Genomic DNA, 27,689 nt, shown 5'->3' with positions numbered 1-27,689 from the left:
ACGCTCTGGCCGGGGATTCCGCTTGACGTCACTGCCCATATATGGACAGTAGCTCCTGGAGCGGAATCCCCGGCCAGAGCGTTGCCGATGCTCTGGCCGGGTATCCCGCCCCTTGAGGGAATCCCAATGGTTACAGGGGGTAGTGCTATCTACAGGGAGGTGGCACTATTTACATGGGCACTGTGGCACTATCTACAGGGGACACTGGCGCGATCTGCATGGGCACTGTGTGTGGCACTATCTACTGGGCACTTTCACTTTATAGGTCAGCACTGGCGCTAGGGGTAGCTAAGGGGCATTATACTGTATGGCGAATCTGTGTGGGCATTATACTGCATAGGGGCAGCTATGAGATCATTATACTGTATGGGCAGCTATAGGGCATTATACTGTATGGGGCCGTTATGCTGTATTGGGGCAGCTTTAGGCATTATACTGCATGGGGGCATCTGTGTGGGCATTATACTGTGTAGAGGCAGCTATGGAGGGCATTATACTGTGTAGAGGCAGCTATGGAGGGCATTATACTGTGTAGGTGGCACTATGGTAGAAGGACACTGTATGGGCCAGCTATGGGGTATTATACTGCATGGGGCCATTATGCTGTATTGGGGCAGCTTTAGGCATTATACTGTGTAGAGGCAGCTATGGAGGGCATTATACTGTGTAGGTGGCACTATGGTAGCAGGATACTGGGCGGGCTGAATCAGGTGTGTTTGGGTGAGATTAGAGGCATCGGTTGTCCCTCTTTGCCATACTTAAATGTTGGGAGGTCTGTCTATTATGTGCCGAGTCTGTGGTGTCTACGGGCTGTGAACGAGCCTCCAACGGCAGTGTGAACATAGCCTAAGGCGCTGCACACTACGTTTTGGACCTGCGTTTGTTGGGAAAGATCCCGTCGTACACACAAAGCATGTCCATTGGGCATCGTTAGTCCGACGGAGGCCAAAAAAGTGTCCGTTGAGCTGGTGTACGAGTATACCTTTTTTTTGGGGGGGGGGGGGAATAGCGTGGTAGAATACGCTTTTTAATCCCGAGGGACCCATATATATTTTTAACGTATACGTCATAGGATTTTCAGTAGCCTTTCACGATGTATATGATTAAACTCTATGGTGACGGGTTACCCTGTTATGGCATCGGTCACAGCCTACGTTTAACATATATGTCGGGAGCTTTTATCAAGCAATTGGGCAGCTAAATGTCGGGTGCCCGGCAGGGACCCTAGAGAGAGGACAGAAGCGGGTTTCTCCTCATCACATACACAACGCTCTTTTGGCTAAATAGGCACAAGTTTCAAAAATCTTGTAGGAAGATTTCCCAGAGGGGTGGAGGCTGTTATAGCCGGAAAAGGGGCCCAACTCCATATTAATGCTCCGGGTTTTAGAATGGAATTTCCAACAAGCTTGTAAAGGGGTGATGGTAATTTGTCCAAATACTTTTGGTCATATAGTGTCTCTTACACATCACCATATATCCAGCATACTTCTATATAACCTCTAGCATCATCATAACCAATCTCTAACCTCACATAACTAGTATACCGTCATTTTACCAGTATGGCGGTCTACCTATAGTAGTATTTATCATTTACCGTTTAGGACAATTCTCTTATCGGTCCAGCTGGAGTATAAGGTCATGTTCACAAACTACCGCTTTGGAGCAGATTTTCTCATCGGTCCAGCTGGAGTATAAGGTCATGTTCACAAACGACCGCTTTGGAGCAGATTTTCTCTTATCGGTCCAGCTGGAGTATAAGGTCATGTTCAGATACGACCTCTTTGGAGCAGATTTTCTCATCGGTCCAGCTGGAGTATAAGGCCATGTTCAGATACAACCCCTTTGGAGCAGATTTTCTCATCGGTCCAGCTGGAGTATAAGGCCACGTTCAGATATGACCGCTTTGGAGCAGATTTTCTCATCGGTCCAGCTGGAGTATAAGGTCATGTTAAGATACGACCTCTTTGGAGCAGATTTTCTCATCGGTCCAGCTGGAGTATAAGGTCATGTTCAGATACGACCTCTTTGGAGCAGATTTTCTCATCGGTCCAGCTGGAGTATAAGGCCATGTTCAGATACAACCCCTTTGGAGCAGATTTTCTCATCGGTCCAGCTGGAGTATAAGGCCACGTTCAGATATGACCGCTTTGGAGCAGATTTTCTCATCGGTCCAGCTGGAGTATAAGGTCATGTTAAGATACGACCTCTTTGGAGCAGATTTTCTCATCGGTCCAGCTGGAGTATAAGGTCATGTTCAGATACGACCTCTTTGGAGCAGATTTTCTCATCGGTCCAGCTGGAGTATAAGGTCATGTTCAGATACGACCTCTTTGGAGCAGATTTTCTCATCGGTCCAGCTGGAGTATAAGGCCATGTTTAGATACGACCCCTTTGGAGCAGATTTTCTCATCGGTCCAGCTAGAGTATAAGGCCACGTTCAGATATGACCGCTTTGGAGCAGATTTTCTCATCGGTCCAGCTGGAGTATAAGGCCATGTTCAGATACGACCTCTTTGCAGTAGATTTTCTCTCATCGGTCCAGCTGGAATATAAGGCCAACAAACCCATACACTGATTGACATATCGACCTCTTCTTAAGGCCTTTTTACACGGGTCAATTATCAAGCAAACGACTGATTGTACCGTTTATGCAGCTGAAAATATTATCGTTGGTGGCGTCACATCTCCTCGTGTAAACCGGGAGACGCGCTGCCGACATGATAGAACTGTATCCGGACGAGCGATCGTTGTAACGATCACTCATCCCCATACATAGCTCCTTGTGAACGGAGCAGACGAGCTGTCTCGTTGATCGGCGCTCTTTTACTCGACCCGTGTAAGAGGACCCTCACTCTACAGACAGCAAAGCGGGAGAAAAAGTGGCACAATGTTTATTAAGACCACGGTGGGCTTGTAACACACACACAGGACACACGTTCAAGTCTTTAGTTCCTACATAATTTGATATACAAACAGGAAGTAGTAATATTTCTGAGACTTCAATGTTAAAAGGGAGTTTCCTTCAATACTTCCTCCCGTTATTTTATTTACAGATCCCACCGTCCATTAATGTTCATTTGTTCTGTTATAACTTTAAACCCATCTCCCTACGCCTACTGACACTCCGAGTAAGGGAAGGCCTCTTCCGCCGCGTGGATTCTCTGATGTCGGACCAGATGTGACTTATAAGTAAAGTGCTTGCCACATTGAGAGCACAGGAAGGGCTTCTCCCCGGTGTGTATTCTCTTGTGTATAATGAGATAGGTGTGACGGCTGAAGGATTTGCCACACTCTGGGCACGTAAATGGCTTCTCCCCTGTGTGGATTCTTTGATGTCGGAGAAGATCAGATTTTTTGCTGAAACATTTTCCGCACTCTGAGCACGCGAACGGCCGCCCTCCCGTGTGAGTCCTACCATGTGCCGCGAGAGCCGTCCGCTGACTGAAACACTTGCCGCACTCTGTACAAACAAACGGCTTCTCCCCGGTGTGGACCCGCTGATGGATGCCCAGATAAGTGTGTCTACTGAAACATTTTCCACATTCTGAACATGCAAAAGGCTTCTCTCCCGTGTGAATTCTCTGATGACGCACCAGGTCGGATTTGGTGATGAAACATTTGCCACACTCGGAGCAGACAAAGTGTTTCTCTTCCGTATGGATTCTCACATGCTTCCTAAGCTCATATTTCAACACAAAGCTCTTCCCACACTCTGAACATGGGTAAGGTTTCACCCCAGTGTGAAGAGTCATATGTTTGTTCAAATCCCTTTTCTGGGCAAAGCATTTTCCACATTCTGTACATGCAAATGGTTTTTCGCCTGTGTGTATCCTGCGGTGGGAGATGAGCGTGGAATACTGAGTGAAGCACTTGCCACATTCCGAACATGAGAATGTTTTCTCTCCCGTGTGTACCCGCCGGTGGATGACGAGATGAGAATGCCGGCTGAAACACTTTCCGCATTCCGAACAAACAAACGGCTTCTCTCCTGTGTGAATCTTCTCGTGCCTGACAACATCTGATTTCTTGCGGAAACACTTGCCACATTGTGAACAGGAGAAAGGTTTTTCTCCCGTATGAATTCTCAAGTGTCGGATGAGCTGGGATTCTCTGGTGAAGATTTTCCCACACTCGGAACATGTAAAGTCCCGTTCTGCTCTGTGGATTCTTTGATGTCTGATCAGATGGGAGTCCCGGCTAAAACACTTTCCACATTCAGGACAGGCAAATGGCTTTTCACCCGTGTGGATCTTCTCGTGTCGGATAACGTCTGATTTTTTGCTAAAACATTTCCCACATTCGTAACATAGAAAGGGTTTCTCTCCTGTGTGAATCCGCTCGTGTCTCCCCAGGTCCGATTTACTGCTAAAACATTTCTCACACACGGAGCACGAGTTTGGCTTCCCCCGCATGTGAATACGTTGGTGTCTTGCTACCTCCAGTGTTGTATTAAAGGTCTTTTCACAATCAGGACAAGGATAATCTCCACCATATGGGTAGGGGAACTGTTGGTCTATATGTTCCGCTGGCAAATAAAAGTCGCCATCTGTGAGGTTGTCCTCATCACATGAGACAGATTCCTCTTTGATGATCACAGGGATATAATCTGGGGGGGTGTTCATCTCGCTATCAGAGACATTACCTTCTTCACAAGAATCTGATTTTGCATTAAAGTCAGTAGATAGATAACGCGGAGCATGATCCGTGGGCGTACACAGGTCTCCACATAACGATTTCTCATTGGCTTGGCCGGATGTGTGCTCTACATTGGCACCACGTGTGGGTGAGTAGGGCTCAGTATCTGTCAGGCTTCCTTCCTCACACGAATTAGATTCTTCTTTAATATGAGTAGATGGATATGGCTGCGTATAATCTTCAGAGACGGTTTTTTCTTCGGGTATGCGGTCCCTAATAATTTGAGCGGACGTATACTGTGCTTGCGTGTGACCGGTGGGTGGATCGATGTCAGGGCTTGTCCGACTTCCCTCCTCGCTAGACGATGACTCCATATCACTATAAGTAGACATGTGCCGGGTCGGTTTGTTGGAGGTAAAAGTGTCCGTGTTGTGTTCTTCCTTCATATAAGCAGTAATGTGTTGTGTATCTGGAAGTCGTGAGCGGGTGACATTGCTGCTGCCACTTTCCTTATGTAATGAAGACTCTTTTTTTACATTTCTGACACATTGTCCCGGACTACAGTTTATAACACTTGTTTTTGAGCTTGTATGGTCCATAGGAGGGATGTAATGAACTCCTCCGGGGGGCTTTCTGTCTGTGTCCCAATCTACAAAAAAAATAAAAAATAAGACATCACTTGATAATTAGAAGCAGGCCATGGGACAGGTTTAGAGGAAAAAATATTAATTTACATATTTTATAAAACAACAAGCGCCGATCAACGAGAGCTCAAGGAGCTAGTTTTCTGCTTTCACAAGGAGCTATGTATGGGGTCGAGCGCCCGTTACTACGATCACTCGTCCCCGTACATTACTATCGTGTCGGCAGCGTGTCTCCCTGTTTGCACAGGGAGATGTGCTGCCAATAACGATAATATTTTAGGCTGCTTAACCATACAAATAGCTCATTCATCGGCTGATCGCCGCCATCTTTACACAGAGCGGGAACGAGAGTTCTGTGAACGCTCATTTGCCAGATAATTGGCCTGTGTAAAAGGGCCCTTAGCGCAAACCTTAAATCTACGTCACCGAGGAGGGTGTGGACGCAGGTGCTGCACCATCGGCAGCATGTGTCAGCTGTATAATATATTACTCCTCCGATGCCGCGGCTTCCTCTATCACCCCATCAGCACCCCTGCCGAATAAAGGCCCCCAGGTCTACTATCTTTGTACTCCAATTAGGCCCCGACAGACACATAATATACTAAATTACAGAAGTATTACAGTGTAAGAATCGATAGTGTCTCATTTACAGGGCTAACAAATAAAATCTTCGTACCCATAGGTTGGTGACCCTTGACGAAAAGATCCTCATGCCCAGGTGCACGCTCCATGGTCTAAAGCAAAGGAAAGAACGTATTAGGTAAATGACAAAACCCAAATACAATAATGAATTAATTCTTCATGTGATTTATGGAACAGCGGAAAACAAGGCAAGGTATTGGAAAAACCAAACCATTTCAACATCTAAGGCCTCATGCACACAAACTTATATTTTTCCTCCCGTAAATACTGGTGTAAATATGGGTCCTTTGTCACACGTATTCCACCAGTATTTACGGACGCGTTTTCTATGCAAAATTGCATTGCACTAATCGGCAGCCCCTTCTCTCTGTCAGTGCTGAATAGAGAGAAGGGGTAGACCTTTCGGGCAGAGTTTCCACAGCGATTGAAAGTAAAAGAAGTTCATACGTACCCCGGCCGTTGTCTTGGTGACGCGCCCCTCTTTTGACATCCAGTCCGACCTCCCTGGATGACGCGGCAGTCCATGTGACCGCTGCAGCCTGTGATTGGCTGCAGCAGTCACATGGGATGAAACGTCATCCCGGGAGGCCGGACTGGAGGAAGAAGCAGGGAGTTCTGGGTAAGTTAACTTTTAATACTATTAACTCCAGCGGTAGTCACTGTCCAGGGTGCCGATCAGTTAACTCTTTCAGCACCCTGGACAGTGACTATCCCCTGGCGTCGCCTAGCAACGCTCCCGTAATTACGTGTGCACACACGTAGCCACCCGTAGTTACAGGAGCCCCATAGATGATCCTCTTTGTGCTTAGATCTCCGGGCTCCCCATTGTTCTGCACCTATTCACCTGAGCTCTCCTCCATTGTTTCCGCGATTTATCGAGCTCTCTGTCTATTTTCTGGATCCTGGCATTGATTGATTTTAATCCTTGCTCTCTGTGGGTTTATGAGTCCAGCCCGGTGGTCCTAATCAGTGATCGACAGTCATCTCTGTACGTATGCTCCTACAGGGAATGCTGTCAATCATTGCCTGGGACCGCCCACATGAACAATAATCCCAAAGGGTACACAGATCTAAATCAATTCCATGTGATGCAGAATCTTTTCCCAGAAATCTGCTCAGCTCGTCCCGCTCTACAACACGAGGCCGGGAGGTGCAAGCTCAACGGGACAGGTTCTATTCCAGACATTTCACAATGACGCAGTCACCGCCATTGATGTTCCTGTATCATGTCCTAGCAGTCCTCACCTCTCTAGTGAGCAGCTCAATGATCTTATTGATCAGGTCTACGATCCTCTGCTCATTATTCTTCTCATGGATCAGTGAGTATTGTGGAGGCCGTGCAATATGGTCCCCTACACTCATCAGATGTCTTCTTCACTACAGTATAGTCCTACATATAGCGAAAGACAGAAAGTATCGCTGTGCGCATGGACAGGCGCCCTTCGTACAGCTAACTCAATAGGAGCCTGTTCACATCTGCGCTCGGCTGTCCGTTGTTCTGCTCCATCAGATGTGATACCGGAAACACCATTTCCATTGAACAACGGGATTCTGTCGGGGTGTACGTAGTCTTATCGAAAAACAATAGGGCAGCATGCTGTCGTTTCGGCCGGATCTGCAATGTAGGACCATAACGGAGCCTCCAGCACATGTGTGAACAGACCCTTACTCTTTTGGCTCTTCCACGACTATAAGGGGACTGTTCACATCTGCGTTGGAGGCTCAGTTAGGGTCCTACATTGCAGAACCAGCTGAAAATACCGGAAACAACGCAACAGAATGCTGCAATATTGATTCCGGTAAAACCACAGACACCCCGATGGGAAACTTGAAAGAACCCATTAAAATCAAAGGGTTCCATCGGGTGATATTTCGGACCTACCTAAAACAAGTGTGAAGGAGTCACGGCAAAATATTTTTTTCAATAAAGGAAATTTATCTAGCTGAATCCGGACCACAACTTCCATATCACGCGACATTTGTTCGTTTTGTTGAAAGACTTGGCACGTAACATCTGCAATGGCAAATCTGCGCCGCTGCACCAATAAACCGCTCTGGATTCATCCTTATTTTTTTGCCCCAGGTCTTTCTTGATATTTTGTCGTTGATACTTCAGCAGTGAATTCTTCAGTTCTAAGAACCTTATCGTAACGTAATGCGATTCCAGAATATTTTGTTATCGGAGATGACAGCACTGGTAAGAAGGTACATACAATGTCCGCAGGTTGACAGGGCGCTTTCTGATTTGGAGTGCCCCCTGCCACACTTTTTTACCGATACTACTTAAAATCAGACTTTGAGGGAAGGCTCAGTTTAAAGAGTGTTTAGCCCTAGAGACCTTTCCAAAGAATGGCGTTAAAGTATGGTCACGGATAACTGCATGACGGGAAAGCAGGGCTTGTACGAGTGATGCAGCAAAAGTCAAAACAGCTGATCGGCGGGTGCCGAGATCCAGACCCCGACTGATCAGATATTTATGGCCTATACTCAGGATAGGCCATCAGTTTCTTAGGACTGGTCACTGGACAATACCCTTAGGCTGGGTTCACACGAGCATGTTCGGTCCGTAAGGGACGGAACGTATTTCGGCCGGGAGTCCCGGACCGAACACACTGCAGGGGGCCGGGCTCCTAGCATCATAGTTATGTACGACGCTAGGAGTCCCTGCCTCTCCGTGGAACTACTGTCCTGTACTGAAAACATGATTACAGCGAGGCGGGGACTCCCAGCGTCGTACATAACTATGATGATAGGAGCCCGGCTCCCTGCACTGTCTTCGGTCCGGGACTTGCGGCCGAAATACGTATCGTCCATTACGGACCGAACATGCTCGTGTGAATCCAGCCTTTATAACATAAAAAATATATGGTTAAACAACGCCCGTCACATACTAGAGATCGGACAGCAGCAGAGCTCATCACATTCTCTGCCAGTCTATAGAGAACTGTATAGTGGGGCAGAGAGACCTTCCTGACGGCATGATGGGGCCGCCGCTCACCCGTACTCACAGGCAGCAGAGTTACTACAACAAGTACATTCAGACGGTGTACGGATTTCCGCTAGCAACAGGAAAAATACAAGAACTAAAACGTAGTAGAAAAGTGTCAAGAGTGGCCACTTATACTTTATTGATTCCTTTTTGGCTCCTTTTTGTGTTCTATGTGTTATATGACAAAATATATTTATATTACACGTAACGGTAGAAAAGAAAAAGTGGATCGAACGTTTTGTTACACTTTAATAAATTCCCCCCACTCTCTTTTGACAGTACTGTCTTTTTGAACGATGGTTAATGACCGCACAGAACAGCAGTGCAGGGGCATTATACTGTGTGAGGGGGCACAACAGGGGCATTATACGAAGGGGCACTATGGGGGCATTATACGAAGAAGGGGCACTATGGAGGCATTATACTGTGTGTAGGGGCATTATACTGTGTGTATGGGGCTCTATGGGGGCATTATACTGTGTGTATGGGGCTCTATGGGGGCATTATACTAAGAAGGGGCACTATGGAGGCATTATACTGTGTGTAGGGGCTCTATGGGGGCATTATACTGTGTGTATGGGGCTCTATGGGGGCATTATACTGTGTGTATGGGGCTCTATGGGGGCATTATACTAAGAAGGGGCACTATGGGGGCATTATACTGTGTGTAGGGCATTATACTAAGAAGGGGCACTATGGGGGCATTATACTGTGTGTAGGGCATTATACTAAGAAGGGGCACTATGGGGGCATTATACTGTGTGTAGGGCCTCTATGGGGGCATTATACTAAAAAGGGGCAGCTATGGGGGATTATACTAAGAAGGGGCACTATGGAGGCATTATACTGTGTGTAGGGGCTCTATGGGGGCATTATACTGTGTGTATGGGGCTCTATGGGGGCATTATACTAAGAAGGGGCACTATGGGGGCATTATACTGTGTGTAGGGCATTATACTAAGAAGGGGCACTATGGGGGCATTATACTGTGTGTAGGGCCTCTATGGGGGCATTATACTAAGAAGGGGCAGCTATGGGGGATTATACTAAGAAGGGGCAGCTATGGGGCATTATACTGTGTGGGGGCAGCTATGGGGCATTATGTGTGTACGACGGACACCACTGACAGCCAACGAAACCCATTGACTTTAATTAGTTCTGTCGAGGTGTCTGTGGTTTCGCCGGAAACAATAGTGAAAAACGCTGCGCTGTTCTGTGCGGTACTTTTGTCCAGATCTTTGACTGAGGTCCCTAATAGAGTGTATAACGCAGATGTGAACTAGGCCTTATCCCTGAGATGTGAGGCGTGGAGAAGTCGGATTATACGGGTGTTTATCACATGACGGGGGCTTCAGCTGATATATAATAATAAAGGAGTGCATTATGGGTAATTACAGGGGGTGGGTGAGACATGGGGTGACACAGGAGCATGATGGGTAACGGAATAAAAAATGAGAAACCAACACAAAGTAAAGACATAATAATCCCGCACAGACCCGCTCTCTGCGTCCTGTACCAGCGCAGCCATTCTACCTCCCGGAACTCCTCCTCTCATCCTCCCGGGCACTTCCTGTTTGCGTTCCAAACCTCCCTATCGTGTGAGTCCTGCGTTACAGCAGTTCTCCACATATCCGGCGTATTATAAACCCAGCGGTTTCTCGGGTAAAACATAAACAATCGGTAACTGAGCAGTCACAAAAACGAAGCTTCTCTCGGTCATGTGACGGCATCGCGCCCCGCCCTTCCGACAACTGTTGACGTCATTCCCGTGAAACGGATAAAAAGAGTTGAGGGAAGGGAAGGAGGCGGGGACTGACAACCCAGGGTGATAACATTATATACAGATATAACCGCTATATACTGTGTAGAGACAAGAGTATGATCTATAAAATACAGTTTATAATATCTTAGGACTGGGTTGGGCTCTGTTCACACCTGCGTTGCAGATTCCGTCATATCGCAGCATTAAAGCCGGTTTTCTGACGTAAAAGAGGTGCAAAAGTTCTGTTGAAAACGTAGTTATTTTTACGAGAAAGGGGCGTGGCTTAACAAACGGGGCGGCAACAAATTTATAATTGACGTCAGAAAATTACAGTTGAAATCTACGCCGTTCCTCCCCGCGTTCCATAACGTTTTAATTTTTCCGTCGACAGAAGGCCATGTTTTTTGCAGGACGAGTCGTGTTTTTTAACCCCTTCTCGACATATACTTATGTCATAGCCGGGTAGGGGGTGGTAAGAAAGTCTATGAGTCCGTACTCACACGAGACATTTTGTCGCTTAGTTTTAGCGATCGGTGGGGGTCTCAGAAGTTTTGGTCGGTGAGAGTCCGAGCACTGACATGTCAGAAGTTTCTTGAACGTTTAGTTACCCTTTAACCCGCTCCGGGAACGCCGTAAAAAAAAAAGTAAACTGCCGGAATCGCTGTTTTTTTGGTCACCTCGTCTCCCACAAAAAATGGAATAAAAAGTGATCAGAAAGTCTCATGTACCCCAAAATGTTACCACTAAAAACTATGTGGTGCGGTTTTTCGAACGGACCGTGCTGCGGGTTCTAGGTCGTACATGGTAGTTTTACGCAGCGTATCCGACCATTTTACCAATCCGTTCTTCATGCCATACCAAAGCCTTCTAAGAAACCGAAGGAAAATACAGGGAATCCCGAAGTTACATTTCACAAACCGAACATGCAGCACCATGAGCGCTCTGGCTTGGACAGTATGGCCACGCAAGAGGCCACACAAGAGACCACACTTTTCATTGACGAAATGCCCAAATCGGGTAACCGTTTCTTAGAACGGACACCTAACTACACAAGGAACGCCACTTCTGAGCCTCCCGAAGGACCTACGTTTCCAGAGAAAGACGTGACGATGGAAAGGAAATTTATCGTCTTGGAGTCTTGTCTCGATGACCTCTTTTACAAAATTGCTTGTCAGTTTGGAAACGGTTGTAGCTTCCATAGTACGGTTGGAGCGTATTGACGGCACTTTTTTGTCTGTCGTTGGGCTCTGTCATAATGGACATCGTTTCCACCTGTGGGACAGCCAGCCGTTCCTGAAGCACGTTGCAGCAGGGAATCTTCTCTGTGCCTCTGCCATCCTGCTCTGAGGCTCCAGCTTTAATAAAGTTCATTAGATGAATCATTTGATAGGACTCCAACAAATTAGTGCTTCCACCTACAGAAAATACCAGCAGAGGTTCGTCTTTCCTACTGTTGATCTACACTGGCAGCAGGAACGTCAGAGGTTGAGAGAAGCCCTTAAAACCACACGGCTGACCCTGACCGGCTTTAGCCAACACGGTGGAACTATTGCTGGTGCTAAACACTGCACTTACGTCTTTATCGATGTTGCCACAAAAAGGATCCTGGACTTTCAGATCAGATTGAGAAGGTCTTGCCAAACACATCCCAGTTTGTTGGAGAGAGAAAGGCCTTCCACACTTGCCTATCCAGGCTTCTGAATGAAAAGTTCGACATCAAAACGGTTTCCACTGACTGTCATCGCGGCCTAAAGAAAGTGATGAATGAAAAATGTCTCCATCTACGACACGAATATGATATTCGACAATATGCCAAACGTCTTCAGAGCCACCTACGTGTCGCCTCCCGGAAGAGTTCTTGCTCGGCGCTTGCCACCTGGATTGTTGACGTTTTACGTGATCGCTGGAGGTCATTACTACTTCATGTTGTGGGTCGTTCTAGCCAGGCCTGTTCACATGAACCACTAAGTCCGAAAGAATCCAGTCCTGCCTTCCACGAACTCAGACAGTTGGTGCGCAGCTCCAGGTTAACCAAGGACTTGACACGTATGTCACAGTCTTCTCACCGAGGACAAATTGAAGTCTACCGTAACTTCACAGAAAAGTACCGCCGTAAACGGACCAATTTCAAAACGGATGCTTTTGAGGCAAGGACTAAGCTAGCCATCCCGGCCCACAATGCCAATGCACACCGACGACATATTAAATACTCAAACCTTAGGCACTGCTCTATGACTCACATACTCAGTTTTCTGAAATCTCTGCGTCGTCGGCTTACCAAGCCGGCAGATCGAGTGGCCATGACCAAACATGTTGTAGAGATGATATGCAACGTTCTTAGGTTATGTACTGGTAATCTGAGGCACAGCTGACCTTCATACCCCGTGTGCAAATCTAACCGGCGAGGCCAGGACTTACAGAAGAGAGTATAACAAGTGCATGCCGACACCACCCCAACTCCGGTTTCTAGAGCTGTTCTTATTGTATATATGCAGGTCAAGCCCACACAACTTGGCTGAGAAACATGCTGCAACCAGGGAGAGGTGCAAGCCAGGTTTTACATGTCACTTCAGTACCCCCACCCAGTATTCAGAATAGGGCTCCTTGGTAGTTACAGCAGTGACCCCCTCAAGTAGTAATGCTCGTGTCACCCACTTCTTTCTAAACAGCAGCTCCTATCCACTTTCCCAGAACCTACGGTAGGTCTTGCCCCTTCCACTAATGACCATAGCAGGTCCATCCATCCTATTAACCCCAGTAGTCACAGCAGGACTCCCGCCAGCAGATCCATCCATCCTATTACTCCCAGTAGTCACAGAAGGACTCCCTCCAGCAGGGTCATCCATTCCTTTAGTCCCAGTAGGACTCCCTCCAGCAGGGTCATCCATCCAGTTACTCCCAGTTGTCACAGCAGGACTCCCTCCAGCAGGGTCATCCATCCCTTTACTCCCAGTAATCACAGCAGGACTCCCTCTAGCAGGGTCACCCATTCCTTTACTCCCAGTAGTCACAGCATACCTCCCTCCAGCATACCCTCCTTCCCGCTTTCTAGGTAGTTACAGCCGGATTCCCCTAGCTCACACCCTTCCCATTATGTACTCCCCTCTCATGCTCCCTCTGCTGGCAGGATGCTATACACAGAAGCCCATCTCTGGCTCTTGTATTTAGCCGTACTGCATTGGTTTGTGCTATATCTGTTTCTGCATTGTATGACAGCCGCTTGTGTGTTCTCTTAGCCAGGCAGGAGCGGTCTGTTACCACTTCTGTCTGGGTAGTGCAGCTCCATGCGTTTGGATTGGGTAGAAGCCACCAAATCAATACATGAAGTGCAGGGAGCAAAACCCGGTTGGCGGATTATTTGTTTTAATCATATTGTTTGTATATTTATACCTGTGATGTATTTGTAAAACACTCTTAAAGGGGTTGTCTGGGCATGGGGCATGTCTGAGATAGGTCATCAGTATATGATCCGTGGGGGTCCGACACCTGGACCCCTCACCGATCAGTTATTCTGGCTGCCTATGTATAGTGGCCGTGCTGGGCTTCTGCAGCTCCTCTCCTATTCACTTAAATAGGCAGTACTGCCCCATGGCCGCTATACAGTGGTCAGAGCAATCTCCTTCCGGAACCGAACACTGCATAACATCCGGTGCCCGGAGTCAGCTAGAACAGCTGATCGGTCCGGGTGTCGGACCCCCACCGATCATGTACTGATGACCTATCCTGTGGTTAGGTCATCAGTTTGAAAAACCGCCCCGTGACTGGAAAACCTCTTTAAAATTTCAGGCCATGTTGATCGATCTCTGAATATCATGATTTTCTGGCCTGGCACCTGTGTGTTTTAATTTGTTCATACGAAAAAGAAAAAAAAAAAAAGGGAAAAGGTTTTGTCCGAGATGCAGGAAAACTACGGCATTGCTGTCCGGATCAGGTAACAGAACGGCGGTCTATACAGATCCCTTCACCGCTGCCCACATTTATTCTTTACTTACATATCTAAATCTGATTAGGTAGAAAAACTCTTCCACTCCGGCTGTGATAGGACTAGAAAGACCCGAAATCGTGCAAACGAGTGTTCACATGATCGCTCGTTCCCGATCATTACCCTGTGTAAACACACCAATGATCAGCCGGGGAACGGGAAATGCTCATTAATCGGCTGATCGTATCGATTATGCGGCTAAAAAAAAATGATGGCTCGTCGGCAGCAGATCTCCCGGTGTAAAGAGGTAGAGATAGAAATGCATGGGGACGAGCGATCGGAGTAACGATCATCCCCATACTAAACATTCCTTCCGTTTAAAGGGAGCAACGAACGCCGATCATCTCACTCGTTTCAAAAGTGGTATCTGCCCGTGTAAAACCGCCTCGAGTCTCGCTCTGGGAACTTTCAGTCATGGAACTGGCCCATCTAAGATCTCGTTCAAGCTGGTTCCTATGTCACAGTGACCGACGTAGACTGTGATGTGATGCACGACAATCATGGATGGTGACCGCTACTGTATGATCATCCATGTTTGGCCGAGCGTGCAGGTTTATTTCACTAAGTAGAGGGCAATAAGTTAGAGCTAGACTTAAGCTAGACCCCCTGGCAATGGCTTATCCTCTAGAAATGAAGGATCGGGCACGTTGGAGGCCTCTATACACATTAGATCCTTGACCGATCCTGTTGACATTGGCAGGTTTTGCCTAGTTTTGTATAATGTGTATGGGCACCTTTAGCCAGGCCAAGAGAGAGGTTAAAGGGGTTGTCCGGGCACAGGGCGCTTCTTGATACTGATGACCGATCCTCGTTGTTTTGAACGTCTCATGTTCATTATAATTTGTATTCGTTTGTGTTAATATTTGTACAATTTCAAGGACACGTTTGATGGGATTGGACTCCGTTTTTTTTTCCGTAGGGGAGATATGTCTGAGTCTCTATCTCTGTAGATATTGTTTCTGTAATCGTGCCTCTATTAACCCCCTGAGGACACTATTTTGGCCTTTAGGATGCAGTGATTAAAAGTGGAGTCGGGAGGATTTCCATCATTTATTCCGTATCGTTGCCTTCTAAGAATAACGTCCCACGGACATAGAAGGGCCGGGAGCTAGGACCCTGTTAGGCAATTTAAAGGGGCCGTACAACTCTAGTATGGAGCCGTGTGCCCCTCCCCTGTATGCTGACGCACCGTGCTCTGTCAGGTACCTCCGTTCATATGGCGTTCAATGAGTGGCGGGATGTTTCCATGTGGAATCCGACAGAAAAAAAAAATGCCTGTGTGGAGGACGCTCGTGCGATGGGCGTTGGTGCGGGGGGACGTTGGTGCGGGGGGGGCGTTGGCGCGGGGGGGGCGTTGGCGCGGGGGGGGCGTTGGGGCGGGGGGGGGCGTTGGGGCGGGGGGGGGCGTTGGGGCGGGGGGGGGCGTTGGGGGGCGTTGGGGCGGGGGGGGCGTTGGGGCGGGGGGCGTTGGGGCGGGGGGGCGTTGGGGCGGGGGGGGCGTTGGGGCGGGGGGGGGCGTTGGGGCGGGGGGGGGCGTTGGGGCGGGGGGGGGGCGTTGGGGCGCGGGGGGCGTTGGGGCGGGGGGGCGTTGGGGCGGGGGGGGCGCGGGGGGCGTTGGGGCGCGGGGGGCGTTGGGGCGCGGGGGGCGTTGGGGCGCGGGGGGCGTTGGGGCGCGGGGGCGTTGGGGCGCGGGGGCGTTGGGGCGCGGGGGCGTTGGGGCGCGGGGGGCGTTGGGGCGCGGGGGGCGTTGGGGCGCGGGGGGCGTTGGGGCGCGGGGGGCGTTGGGGCGGGGGGGGGCGTTGGGGCGCGGGGGGCGTTGGGGCGCGGGGGGCGTTGGGGCGCGGGGGGCGTTGGGGCGGGGGGGGCGTTGGGGCGGGGGGGGCGTTGGGGCGGGGGGGGCGCGGGGGGCGTTGGGGCGCGGGGGGCGTTGGGGCGCGGGGGGCGTTGGGGCGCGGGGGGCGTTGGGGCGCGGGGGCGCGGGGGGCGTTGGGGCGCGGGGGGCGTTGGGGCGCGGGGGGCGTTGGGGCGCGGGGGGCGTTGGGGCGCGGGGGGCGTTGGGGCGCGGGGGGCGTTGGGGCGGGGGGGGCGTTGGGGCGGGGGGGGCGTTGGGGCGGGGGGGGCGTTGGTGCGGGGGGGGCGTTGGTGCGGGGGACGTTGGTGCGGGGGGACGTTGGTGCGGGGGGGCGTTGGTGCGGGGGGACGTTGGTGCGGGGGACGTTGGTGCGGGGGACGTTGGTGCGGGGGACGTTGGTGCGGGGGACGTTGGTGCGGGGGACGTTGGTGCGGGGGGACGTTGGTGCGGGGGGACGTTGGTGCGGGGGGGCGTTGGTGCGGGGGGACGTTGGTGCGGGGGACGTTGGTGCGGGGGACGTTGGTGCGGGGGACGTTGGTGCGGGGGACGTTGGTGCGGGGGGACGTTGGTGCGGGGGGGGCGTTGGTGCGGGGGGGACGTTGGTGCGGGGGGACGTTGGTGCGGGGGGGCGTTGGTGCGGGGGGGCGTTGGTGCGGGGGGGCGTTGGTGCGGGGGGGCGTTGGTGCGGGGGGGCGTTGGTGCGGGGGGGCGTTGGTGCGGGGGGCGTTGGTGCGGGGGGACGTTGGTGCGGGGGACGTTGGTGCGGGGGACGTTGGTGCGGGGGACGTTGGTGCGGGGGGACGTTGGTGCGGGGGGACGTTGGTGCGGGGGGACGTTGGTGCGGGGGGGGGGGGGCTATATTCCTGTGAGGAGCTGGAGGAGGTTCCCTCTATGATGAGAACGCTGGACAATCTAATACAAGAGCCGCACCTGTAACTGAGAGACATAACGAGGCACTTGTGGGGGCACATCTACTGCAGAGATAATTATGGGGGACCTGAGGCAGTAATGGGGAGCTTCTAGTATAGAGGTAAATGTAGGGGAACATGTTAGGCAAATGTAGTTATGGGGGCACCGGAGGTCGTCATTTGTCACATCTATTGTAGAGGTAATTATTGCGGGGATGCACCGAAGGCACTTGCAGCAGTAATGGGGTAGTTCTTAGGCAAATTAAGTTATGGGGGGCACTTAGGCAGTAATGGGGTAGATTTTAGGCAGATGTAGTTATGGGGGGCACGAACGCAGGCACCGCCGGGATTTCCAGCCTCCGTCGTGTCACGACTTTCCCGCTTCAGATGCGGCGGCGCGCGCACTGTCTCGCCCGTGCGCACGCCCCCGTTCTGCGCAGTCTCAGTGCGGTCATCGTCGGGCCCCAGAGTTTTAGCGAAAGTAAGCCCCTCCCACCTTGTCCTGTCACATGACCTCCCGGCCACCAATGCTTTTCACGATGTCTAGCGACACAAGTGACAGGAGGTCCGTCCCAGAATTCCCTGCGCCTCCATAGCAACAATTCCGGAAGTGGCTGAGACTACAGCTGCATCTATGAAAGGTGAGGATGAGGAGGAGGCAGGGAACACAGCTGTGTGTATATACTATTCTATATATATATTACTCCTTATATTATTAGCACTTCCTGTATCATTATACTCTTATAATGTAACTATCACCGCCTGTCTGAACGATGCCTTATCTCTAGCACTGCTGTTTTTTGCGCCGTTTCTGACGCCACGTTTAAAATTAATATTTTTTTTATTTTTTTTTAAGTAGCCACGATTGTGCCACGTGTGAACATGCCCTTATTATTATACACTATTAACCCCTTAATACCACACATTTTTAGACTTAACCCCTTGGCGTCGCAGTCAGTTTTATTTTTTTCCTCCGCACCTTCCAATAGCCGTAAACTTGACTTCCGTCTCCCGTTGTCCTCATCTCTGGGGCTCCCAGCGGTCGGACCCCCAGCGATCACACATGTATGCCCCAATCCTACGCATCCGTCAATCACTCTGAACCCAATGATGACCCTCATCTCTCTCTTTTTTTGTCTTCCCGATTATTATTATTTAGCATTTCCAGGATAACCGGCCAATCAAAACCAACCTTATACGAGATAAACCCCCGGCGCTGATCACCTGAGGATGGAGCAGGACAAGAGTGAGATCACGGAGCAAATATTAAACCTGACCCTGGAGATCCTCTACCTCCTGACCGGAGAGGTGAGGGATTCTGACCGTCACATGACCTCACGCCGTCGCAAAGCAAATTTTCATCTATGGAGCAATTTTGGTACCATCTTTTATTTATTTGCTTTTATTTTTTGTATTTTGCATACAGATCGCTTTTGTAATGTAATTCTATAAAAAAAAAAATAAATCTGTTTCCCTTCTGCAGCTTCTATGTCTCAGTGTACATAGAAGCTGCAGAATGCTGTCAGACAAATCCGCTGGGGAGCTGATCTGACGGGTCGGCTGGCAGCGGCTCCTGAGATCACCCGGAGTCCTTCACACCGGCCCATAACAATGAGCTGTACCGTCCTCTTTCATGACGATACGACTCGTCATCATGTGACCGATCCCGCTATCAAAATCTATGAAAATCTCACAATCAGCGCGACGGGGGTCCAGAATGTATATTAGCAGTGTACCGACATACTGCAGGGACTACACCGCTAATCATTTTCGGTCCCCACTTGATTATGCATTAAGGGTGAATGAACAATCGGTGATCATAAACGTAACGGTATAATGTACAGCACAGGTTTCTCTACATTATACATCACACCATGTAATGACCAGCAGGTGTGTGGACCCTCTGAGCTACTCCGCGGGATTGGCTTAGGCCCACCTTTAAGGAAGTTACCTAAGTAGCCTCCCCGGTTTTCACCCGTCACAGGGATCTGGTCTTCGCTGCGGGGAGGCTACCTGGTCGCTACCTCTTGAGGTGGTCCCAGCGGAATAGTTGCTGGCCAAACAGACAAGAAACAGGCACTGGCAGATGATACCTTGAAGGATGGAAGAAGATAGCGGGTCACCGGTCACAGGTGGATAGGGGATACCTGGACACAGGCAGGCAGCGGGTAGCTGGACACAGGCAGGCAGCGGATACCTGGACGCAGGCAGGCAGCGGATACCTGGACGCAGGCAGGCAGCGGGTACCTGGATGCAGGCAGGCAGCCGGACGCAGGCAGGCAGCGGGTACCTGGACGCAGGCAGGCAGCGGGTACCTGGACGCAGACAGGCAGCGGATACCTGGACGCAGGCAGGCAGCGGATACCTGGACGCAGGCAGGCAGCGGATACCTGGACGCAGGCAGGCAGCGGATACCTGGACGCAGGCAGGCAGCCGGTAGCTGGACACAGGTAGCCGGACGCAGGCAGGCAGTGGATACCTGTATGCAGGCAGGCAGTCGGTAGCCGGACACAGGCAGGCAGAGGGTAGCCGGACACAGGCAGGCAGCGGGTAGCAATAGTGGACTGGATACAGGCTGGTAATGGATAACCAGATACAGGCTGATCACAGATAGCAATAGCAGACTGGATATAGGCTGGTAACGGACATATGGATGCAAACTGATAGCAATAGTAGACAGGATCAGATCCATAGAGGAACCCTGGCTGGTAAACTCTAGGTTGTTCCAATATTGCTCAGGCACCTGGTGGACAGTGAAGGTGCCTTGAATAGTACTGAGTGGTAAGGCTGTGTTCACACTCTTACTAAAAAAACGTCTGAAAATACGGAGCTGTTTTCAAGGGAAAGCAGCTCCTGATTTTCAGTCGTTTTTTTTCGCAACTCCCTTTTTTCACCGCAGTTTTTACAGCAGTTTTTGGAGCCGTTTTTCTATAAAGTCAATGAAAAACGGCTCAAGAAGTGACATGAACTTCTTTTTCGCGAGAAGTCTTTTTAAACACGGCTGCGTAAAAAAACGCCCCGTCGGAACATAACGCCGTTTTTCCCATTGAAATCAATGGCCAGATGTTTGGAGGCGTTCTGCTTCTGATTTTTACGGCCCGAAAATAGGGCGTGTGAACCTACCCTAACAGTGATTGGTGAGACACTTTTAAATTTTGCACGTGCTGGCCCTTTAAGAGGCGTCCAGAGCGCGCTCTAAGAACAGTGCGGCTGTGAACAGGGGACCCAAGCAGAGCCGGCAGCCTGGAGGAGGGACAGGCCACCAGACAAGGTACGAGACCCGGCAGCGGGATCCACCAGCATGTGTGACCCGCCGCTGACGTTACACACCACAAGCTACACTAGAAATCTTATATAAATAGAAAACACGACAAACAACAAAGCAATAACAATAGTGAGGGGGAGGGGAAATCTCAGGCCCGAAATGTCGTTGAAAGACCAAGGAAATTGGGATAGAGAGGGTCATATTTGTATCGTGTAGTAGAGGATATTCTAGACTATGATGAGGAGAACAGGCCACGTATTCAGGACCACGTCTGTACGAAGATCTCTTGTCTCTCTACAGGATTATATTATTGTGAAGAAGCCCGGTGGACAAACCACACGCAACCACAGACTTCAGGTGGTAGAAGGGTTTTGTCGAAATCTGGGAAATGTGTTATTGCCTCCACCTCACTCTGTGACCACGAAAGAGGACAATGATGAGAAGATCCTGGACCTCACCCACCAGATCATCGAGCTGCTGACGGGAGAGGTGAGCGCTGCCGGGAATGCTGGGACATTATATAATAACACAAGGTATAATGTGTCTGGGTGATGACTGTCTCATTGTGTGTCAGGTGCCTATAAGATGTCAGGATGTCGCCGTCTATTTCTCCATGGAGGAGTGGGAGTATATAGAAGGACACAAGGATCTCTACAAGGACGTCATGATGGAGGACCACCGAGACCGCACACCCCAGGGTAAGAGGGATCTCTACAAGGAAGTCATGATGGAGGACCACCGGAACCGCACACTTCCTGGTAAGAAGGATCTCTACAAGGACATCATGATGGAGGACCACCGGGACCGGACATCTCCGGGTAAGAGGGATCTGTACAAGGACATCATGGTGGAGGACCACCGGAACCGCACATCACCGGGTAAGAGGGATCTGTACAAGGACATCATGATGGAGGACCACCTCCCGATAAAAACCTGTGTGTTTCAAAGCCAGATGTCAAAGCGTATAATGATGTCATGTTTTTTTTTTTCCTTCAGATGACTCCATTTGCAAAAATAGTCTTCTCCATAACGTAAGATCGGATCTTGTAAATGAAGATGACGTGGCCATGGATACGGAATCAAGGACAGAAAGCTTAAAAAGACATAACCCTAGAGATAGGCAACAGATCTCCTGTGGAAACGCTACTGAAAGAATCTCTACATATGAAAATGGAAGCATTTCTGATGCAGGTCATAGACGTTACACCCCTGTTCATATTAAGGAGGAACCATGTGATGGAACCAACGATGGAGGAAATCTCGCCAATACTGCTACTCATTCAGATGTACAACTTCAATCCATTCGTATTAAGGAGGAACCATACTCATGTTATGGAGATATCCTCACAGACTCAAACTTTTTTACGCCTACAGATCATACGCAACATCATCCCTATCCTCATATTATAGAGGAATCAATCTCATGTGGTGGACAAAACCTCACACAAACCAATATTTATACATCCTCCGACCCCTCACAACATCCAACTATTCCTAATATGGAGGAACCATTCTCACGTGATAGAGGTAATCCCACAGACTCTGACATTTACAGGCCCACTGACCATACACAACGATATCCTCATATTATGAAGGAACTAGTGTCGTCCAACAAAGCAGACCTCTCCGACACCAACGTGCGTTCATTTACAGGTCATACGCAGCCTATTCGTATCAAGGAGGAACCACACTCCTGTGAAAAAGAACATATAGACACCAAAAAACGCAGATACCCTACACGAAATTCTTCATCTACTCTGGTCAAGCAAAGGGAACCAGCCTCACGTACCGGAAGAAAGCGGAAAAACCTCAAAAATACTCTTAAGACGTCCACCCTTTCAGAGCCGCCCGAAACAGATGTCGATAATGAGACCAGCAACAGTTCTTCTGTCTACTCGGTCCGTCAAAGTGCCAACGCCATGGAGATTTTGTATCACTGTCCCAGTTGCCAAAAGGGCTTTTTCAGTAACTTGGATCTTGCTCGACATCAAGTCATTCACACCGTAGATAAACTTTTTATATGTTCCTTATGTGGGAAAAGCTTCACCGAGATGTCATTCCTTGTCAAGCACCAGGTCATTCACACGGACTTAAAGCTGTGCGTGTGCCCAGTGTGCGGAGGATGTTTCTACAGTGAAACGTCACTTACCAAACACCAGAAAAGTCACTCGGTGGCCTTGTACTGCTCCACGTGTGGCAGATGCTTTTTCGATAAGACGGAGTTGGAGAAACACAAGCGGAAGCACACGGGCGGGAGGCCTTACAGCTGTCACGTGTGCGGGAAACAATGTATTGCCAAATCCGTTCTTAACAAACACGTGTTAACTCATACACCTGCAGAGCTGAAATCTAAATGAGGTCCCCGTGAGGGTGAAGACTGATATCCCCTCGCGGCAGAGTTCTGGGACTTGATATTTAGAAGCAAGATTGGTAATGTTTGTGGGAAGCCGAGCGATTAAGCGGTCTTGTTGATCGGCGCTCGTTTACACGGGCCTAGTAAGAGGATCTTAAGACTATTCTCAAATAGCAGAACAGCAGGTTTCCTTCACAATTACGGGACACGGGTTTTGTAGAACAAAGTGAGGTCGAAATCTGAAGATTGTCTTCTCTGGGAAGTACCAACTGCATGGAGGAGATGATTCTATAGGGAAGCCTCGTGCTTCGGAGCGAGCGAATCAATTCGTCCGTTTCCTCGGTCCATAGAATACAATGAGAGAATAGATTCAAAAGTTGCCTCCCTTTTTTAAAGGGCCAGCGCTTTCTAAATTACAGAGGATTTTTTGTTTCTGATTATATATTTGAGAAAAGTATTATATTGTGGTCTCTTATGGCTTCATGGGGTTTCTCAGGAAGTGATTGGTCCGTTTAAGTGTTGTTTGGAGGTCTCTTCGGGGCGCTATGGCTTTAGATACAGCATGAACGGTCAGGGAAGTCATTGCTACTTGTTAAGGGGGAAACCCATTTTAAATGTCGTACAATGTATAAACATCCACAGTTTGGAGCTCAGAAGCTGCTCCCCGTTCTGCGGAGGATCAACGCAGTGTTGTGTTCATAGTTTCAATGTCGGGACCATCATCTCCTCTGACTATGTAAATTGTAATATGGCAGCTATAAAATATTGTTGCGGTTTCACCGGCTGTCGTAATTCGGCAGCGTTTTTCATTACTGTCAGAAAGTCTGATAATATGGCATCTCGGTCTCAGTTGGATTTATTCTGTATGTACGGAGAACATCAAGTTAAAGAGTACCTGTACTTTCATAAAACATTTGACATGTCAGAAGTATTGATCGGTGGGAGTCCAAGCACTGAGATCGCCACCGATCACTAAAATGAAGCGATCAGGTGATCACTGAACCGCATCGCTTCTGATCGGCTCTGCTCAGCTTTCCTCGGAGCGGTGTTCAGAATTCATAGACTTTCTATTGAGCCTGGACACCGCTCACTCGGCTTTCTGAGAAGAGCCGATCTGAAACTAAGCAGCACAGCATTCACCTGAGCACTTCTGCCGCCTCGTTTTATCGACCGGTGGGGTCTCGGTGCTCGGACCCCTGTGATCAAAACTTCTAACATGCCACTATGACATGTCGAAAGTTTTTTAAAAGCTTAGTCACCCCTTAAAGTGCAGCTAAATGTGTGACAAACTTCTGACATGTGATCTGTCAGAAGTTTGGATTGGTGGGGTCCAAGCACTGAGACCCCCACTAGTTGCTAGAAGGAAGCAGCTGAAGGTCTCGTGTGAGCGCTCGACCGCTTCGTGTCTGTTCGTCTATTTCCAGAAATAAATGTATCGGTGACCGGACTCAATAGAAAGTCTAGGAGTCCGTACTCCGACATATCGGCTTTCCGGAAAAAGCCAAAAAGACACGGAGCGCCTGAACGCTCACACGAGACCTTCAGCTGCTTCCTTCTAGCAACTAGTGGGGGTCTCAGTGCTCGGACCTTCACCAATCCAAACTTATGACATGTCTCTATGACATGTCAGAAGTTTGTCAAATGTTCAGCTACACTTTAAGGCCGGGTTCCCATGGGTCAGATACGCTGCGTAAAAATCACGCATCGTGTCCTACCTGGAACCCGCTGTACATTCCGTAGGAAAAATGGCACCACATTTTGAGTTTCCGCTGCGGGGGAAAACCGTTCATACTTACCCCCTCGGACTTTGCTGCATGTGGGGATCTTTTTCAAAAAAAGTGACCGGAATTTGTTACTATAGGTACTGTTAATCCAATAAAAAAAAAAAATTTGCCAAGATGTGTTCATTCCGTTCATTCTTTTTACCTCGGTTGTTGGCATCCATCTCTCCCTACACTATGCTGTTCTTTGTCCGGGCACGGGACATTTTTTCATACTGATGACCTATCCACAGGATAGGTCATCAGTATATGATCGGTGGGGGTCCGACACCCAGACCCCACACTGATCAGTTGCCTCCGGCATCAGGAGTTATGCAGTGGTCGGTGCCGGAAGCCGATGGCTCCATACACTGTGTAGCGGCCATGCTGCAGGACTGTAACTCTGCTCTTATTCACTTGAAGTGCGGCCACAATTCTGTGACCGGAGCCATCTACTTCTGACACCGGTGCCCGGAGGAAGCCGGAGCAGCTGATCCATGCGGGGTGTCGGATCTCCACCGATCATATACTGATGACTGATCCTGTGGATCGGTCATCAGTATGAAAAAAAGCGTCCCGTGCCCTTTATTGTGCCTGAATCAACCATCTTAATTGACGACTCGCTCTCATTTTTGTCGTATGGCGACTATTTAGTTTATTAACTAGAGTTATTGTTATGGGACGTTCCTTAATTTGTGGCAAATATAAGGGAGAAGATTGGAGATTCGTTTTACTTAATGTTCTACAAGCCCAGATAACCGTTCCCTCACATACTTATAAGTGTAGCTTCTGTTTTACTTCTGCTGAATTTTGAGTGACCACTTATAATCTTATAACATTGAACTGGAAAATATTTGACTGCTGATAAAGTTATCTATGCGCTGAGCAATAAAGTACTGTTGAAAGTTTTAATTCTGCGTCTTCATTTCTGTTAGTGCCAATAACCTGTCCCTGATGTATGTAGTTACCCATAGCTCTATAGTACATGAGGACCATAGGCATGTACCATGAGACCTTGCCTTGGAACGTGACGTTGCACAGTACAGCTAGATTAAAGGGTGGCCGGGAGCGCCGCTGTGCAGGGAAAAACCAGGCTGCTGTGCTAAACCAGTGATGCAGACTTTTTATTCTCTGGATCAGTGGGGATCTCACCAGTCGGACCCCCACAGATCAGAAAGTGGTGGCATATTTTGGCGATATGCCATCATTTTGGGAGTAACCATTTCGCTGCCAAGGACATATCTGATATGTCCTTGCAGGGAGACACTTCAGTAGCCAATTACAAATATGATACGTGCTTTCTATTAAAGGCTTTTTCTCGAGTATTCTTTTAAGGCTAATTTTGGCTTTAAAACAAGATCAAGATGATAGCTTTGGTCACAATCTAGCCTGAGCTAAGGCAGGTTGAAGAGCCTGTGTGGAGGAGATAAAAAGGGCCAGCGGAGAATGTGCTGGCAGCATGCAGGGAGAGGAGGAGAATCTGTAATGTAACCCCAAAGGGAGGGGTGACATGAACTTGCTCTCCGATTGTCACACATGTGGAGCCTATTTTTTCTCCAGAAATGGAGTGAGAAGATGAGCACTTGACTAATTGGGACATGTATTGACTCCATGATCCAGGCGCTTACCAGTGCCCGGATCGTAGTGTCGAATGAGTGGCACTAAACACCCACAATACATGTGCACACAAACATCAATAAACCTTGTACATTTTACACTGTCCCTATCTTTAGCATATCCGCAGCGAAATCTGCATGTGTTACGGATTTCACCCAAATTAAATTGAAAAGGGTGAAGACTTAGAACAGAGTAAGCCGTTACCCGAGACTGCCGCCTCCTGATCTGGATACATAGTGCCCATTCATCGAAGGCAGCATTGGGCACCGAACGGGGGAGGGAAACCTCATGATGTGCAGTAAGGTCAGAGACACAGGTAGCCCAAATGAACAGTATTGACCTCATGCCGGGGACTAGGAGCAGAGCTTCCACCATTGGGGATTCCGCCTGACTCACCACACCTGCGGCAACAGATACAGTGAGAGTCAGCGGCATCCGTTTCCAAGAGGGACTCTCGCCTGGTTGAGGTTCTCAACCTCAGGTCAGACCACTAGCTGAGAATTATTGCTTTACACTCCTGTACCTAGGACTACTGTTCCCAAAGATCTCTGGATTGGTGTCTGCTGTACGCCGAGGAATCTAAGGCCCCATGCGCACAACCTTGCATTTGCCTCAGTATACTACTGCAATTGCGAATAGTATAGGGCACATTATATCCTATGAGCCAACCGCCACTTTTGCGTGTGCACAGTCCGTGATTGGGGGTGGCCCGCGGGTGACACTCTTCGGGCTGTCGGTGCTGTAATCACGGACCGTGCACACGGCTATGGTCGTGGACATGACGTCTTACACTCAACTAGGACAGCAGCAAAAATCTCTGCCACAAATCTGCCGAGTGTGAATTCACCCGTATAATGTATATAATTTCAGCTGCCATAAAGCACACACACTCTGCTGTGCTGTCCTTACAGTAAATAAAGGAAGATGTGTGTGTCTTCAAAAAGGCTGAGTGTAAGGCCGTGTTCCCACGGGTCGGATACACTGCGTAAAACTACACCGCGTATCCGGCCTAGAACCTGCGGGTTCTACACTATATTGTGGTGCAGCTTAGGGGGGAATTTTAACTGCGGAAAGCAGCGCTAGAAAAAAGAAAAACATTAATTCGTACCCCGGCCGTAACCATGATGACGCATTCCGCTGACGTTTTGCAGCCCGGCCTCCTGGGATGACGTTTCATCCCATGTGACCGTTGCAGTAGTCACATGGAATGAAACGTCATCGCTGGAGCGCAGAGATCTGGGTAAGCATGAGGAATTGGTGCGATTTCGTCGCAAAGCCTG

At 49.3% G+C, this 27,689-nt stretch overlaps 2 protein-coding genes across 5 annotated transcripts; one reads left to right on the top strand and one right to left on the bottom strand.

Annotated features, from left to right (window-relative positions):
- Positions 1 to 129: 129 nt before the first annotated feature.
- On the top strand, positions 130 to 25,704 carry LOC142663415 (uncharacterized). 2 transcript variants are annotated; one of them, XM_075842037.1, is made up of 6 exons: positions 130 to 265; positions 5,962 to 6,039; positions 18,574 to 18,722; positions 20,980 to 21,168; positions 21,254 to 21,557; positions 21,676 to 25,704. In XM_075842037.1, exons 3-6 carry the CDS (start codon positions 18,645 to 18,647, stop codon positions 23,034 to 23,036), a joined length of 1,932 nt encoding a protein of 643 aa, XP_075698152.1. In that variant the 5' UTR covers positions 130 to 265; positions 5,962 to 6,039; positions 18,574 to 18,644; the 3' UTR covers positions 23,037 to 25,704. The 2 variants fall into 2 exon arrangements, with proteins under 2 accessions (XP_075698152.1, XP_075698151.1); XM_075842036.1 differs by lacking the exons at positions 130 to 265; positions 5,962 to 6,039 and adding an exon at positions 17,778 to 18,055.
- On the bottom strand, positions 2,876 to 17,974 carry LOC142663406 (uncharacterized). 3 transcript variants are annotated; one of them, XM_075842021.1, is made up of 3 exons: positions 17,911 to 17,974; positions 5,956 to 6,013; positions 2,876 to 5,284 (listed from the first exon to the last, which is right to left on the bottom strand). In XM_075842021.1, exons 2-3 carry the CDS (start codon positions 6,008 to 6,010, stop codon positions 3,114 to 3,116), a joined length of 2,226 nt encoding a protein of 741 aa, XP_075698136.1. In that variant the 5' UTR covers positions 6,011 to 6,013; positions 17,911 to 17,974; the 3' UTR covers positions 2,876 to 3,113. The 3 variants fall into 3 exon arrangements, with proteins under 3 accessions (XP_075698136.1, XP_075698137.1, XP_075698135.1); XM_075842022.1 differs by lacking the exon at positions 17,911 to 17,974 and adding an exon at positions 15,861 to 15,917; XM_075842020.1 differs by lacking the exon at positions 17,911 to 17,974 and adding an exon at positions 10,407 to 10,649.
- Positions 25,705 to 27,689: the final 1,985 nt, after the last annotated feature.

Source organism: Rhinoderma darwinii, chromosome 11 (assembly GCF_050947455.1).
Source record: "Rhinoderma darwinii isolate aRhiDar2 chromosome 11, aRhiDar2.hap1, whole genome shotgun sequence".
NCBI classification, from domain to species: domain Eukaryota; kingdom Metazoa; phylum Chordata; class Amphibia; order Anura; family Rhinodermatidae; genus Rhinoderma; species Rhinoderma darwinii.
Note: the sequence above shows the minus strand (reverse complement) of the source record. Positions and strands in the feature narration are given on the sequence as shown.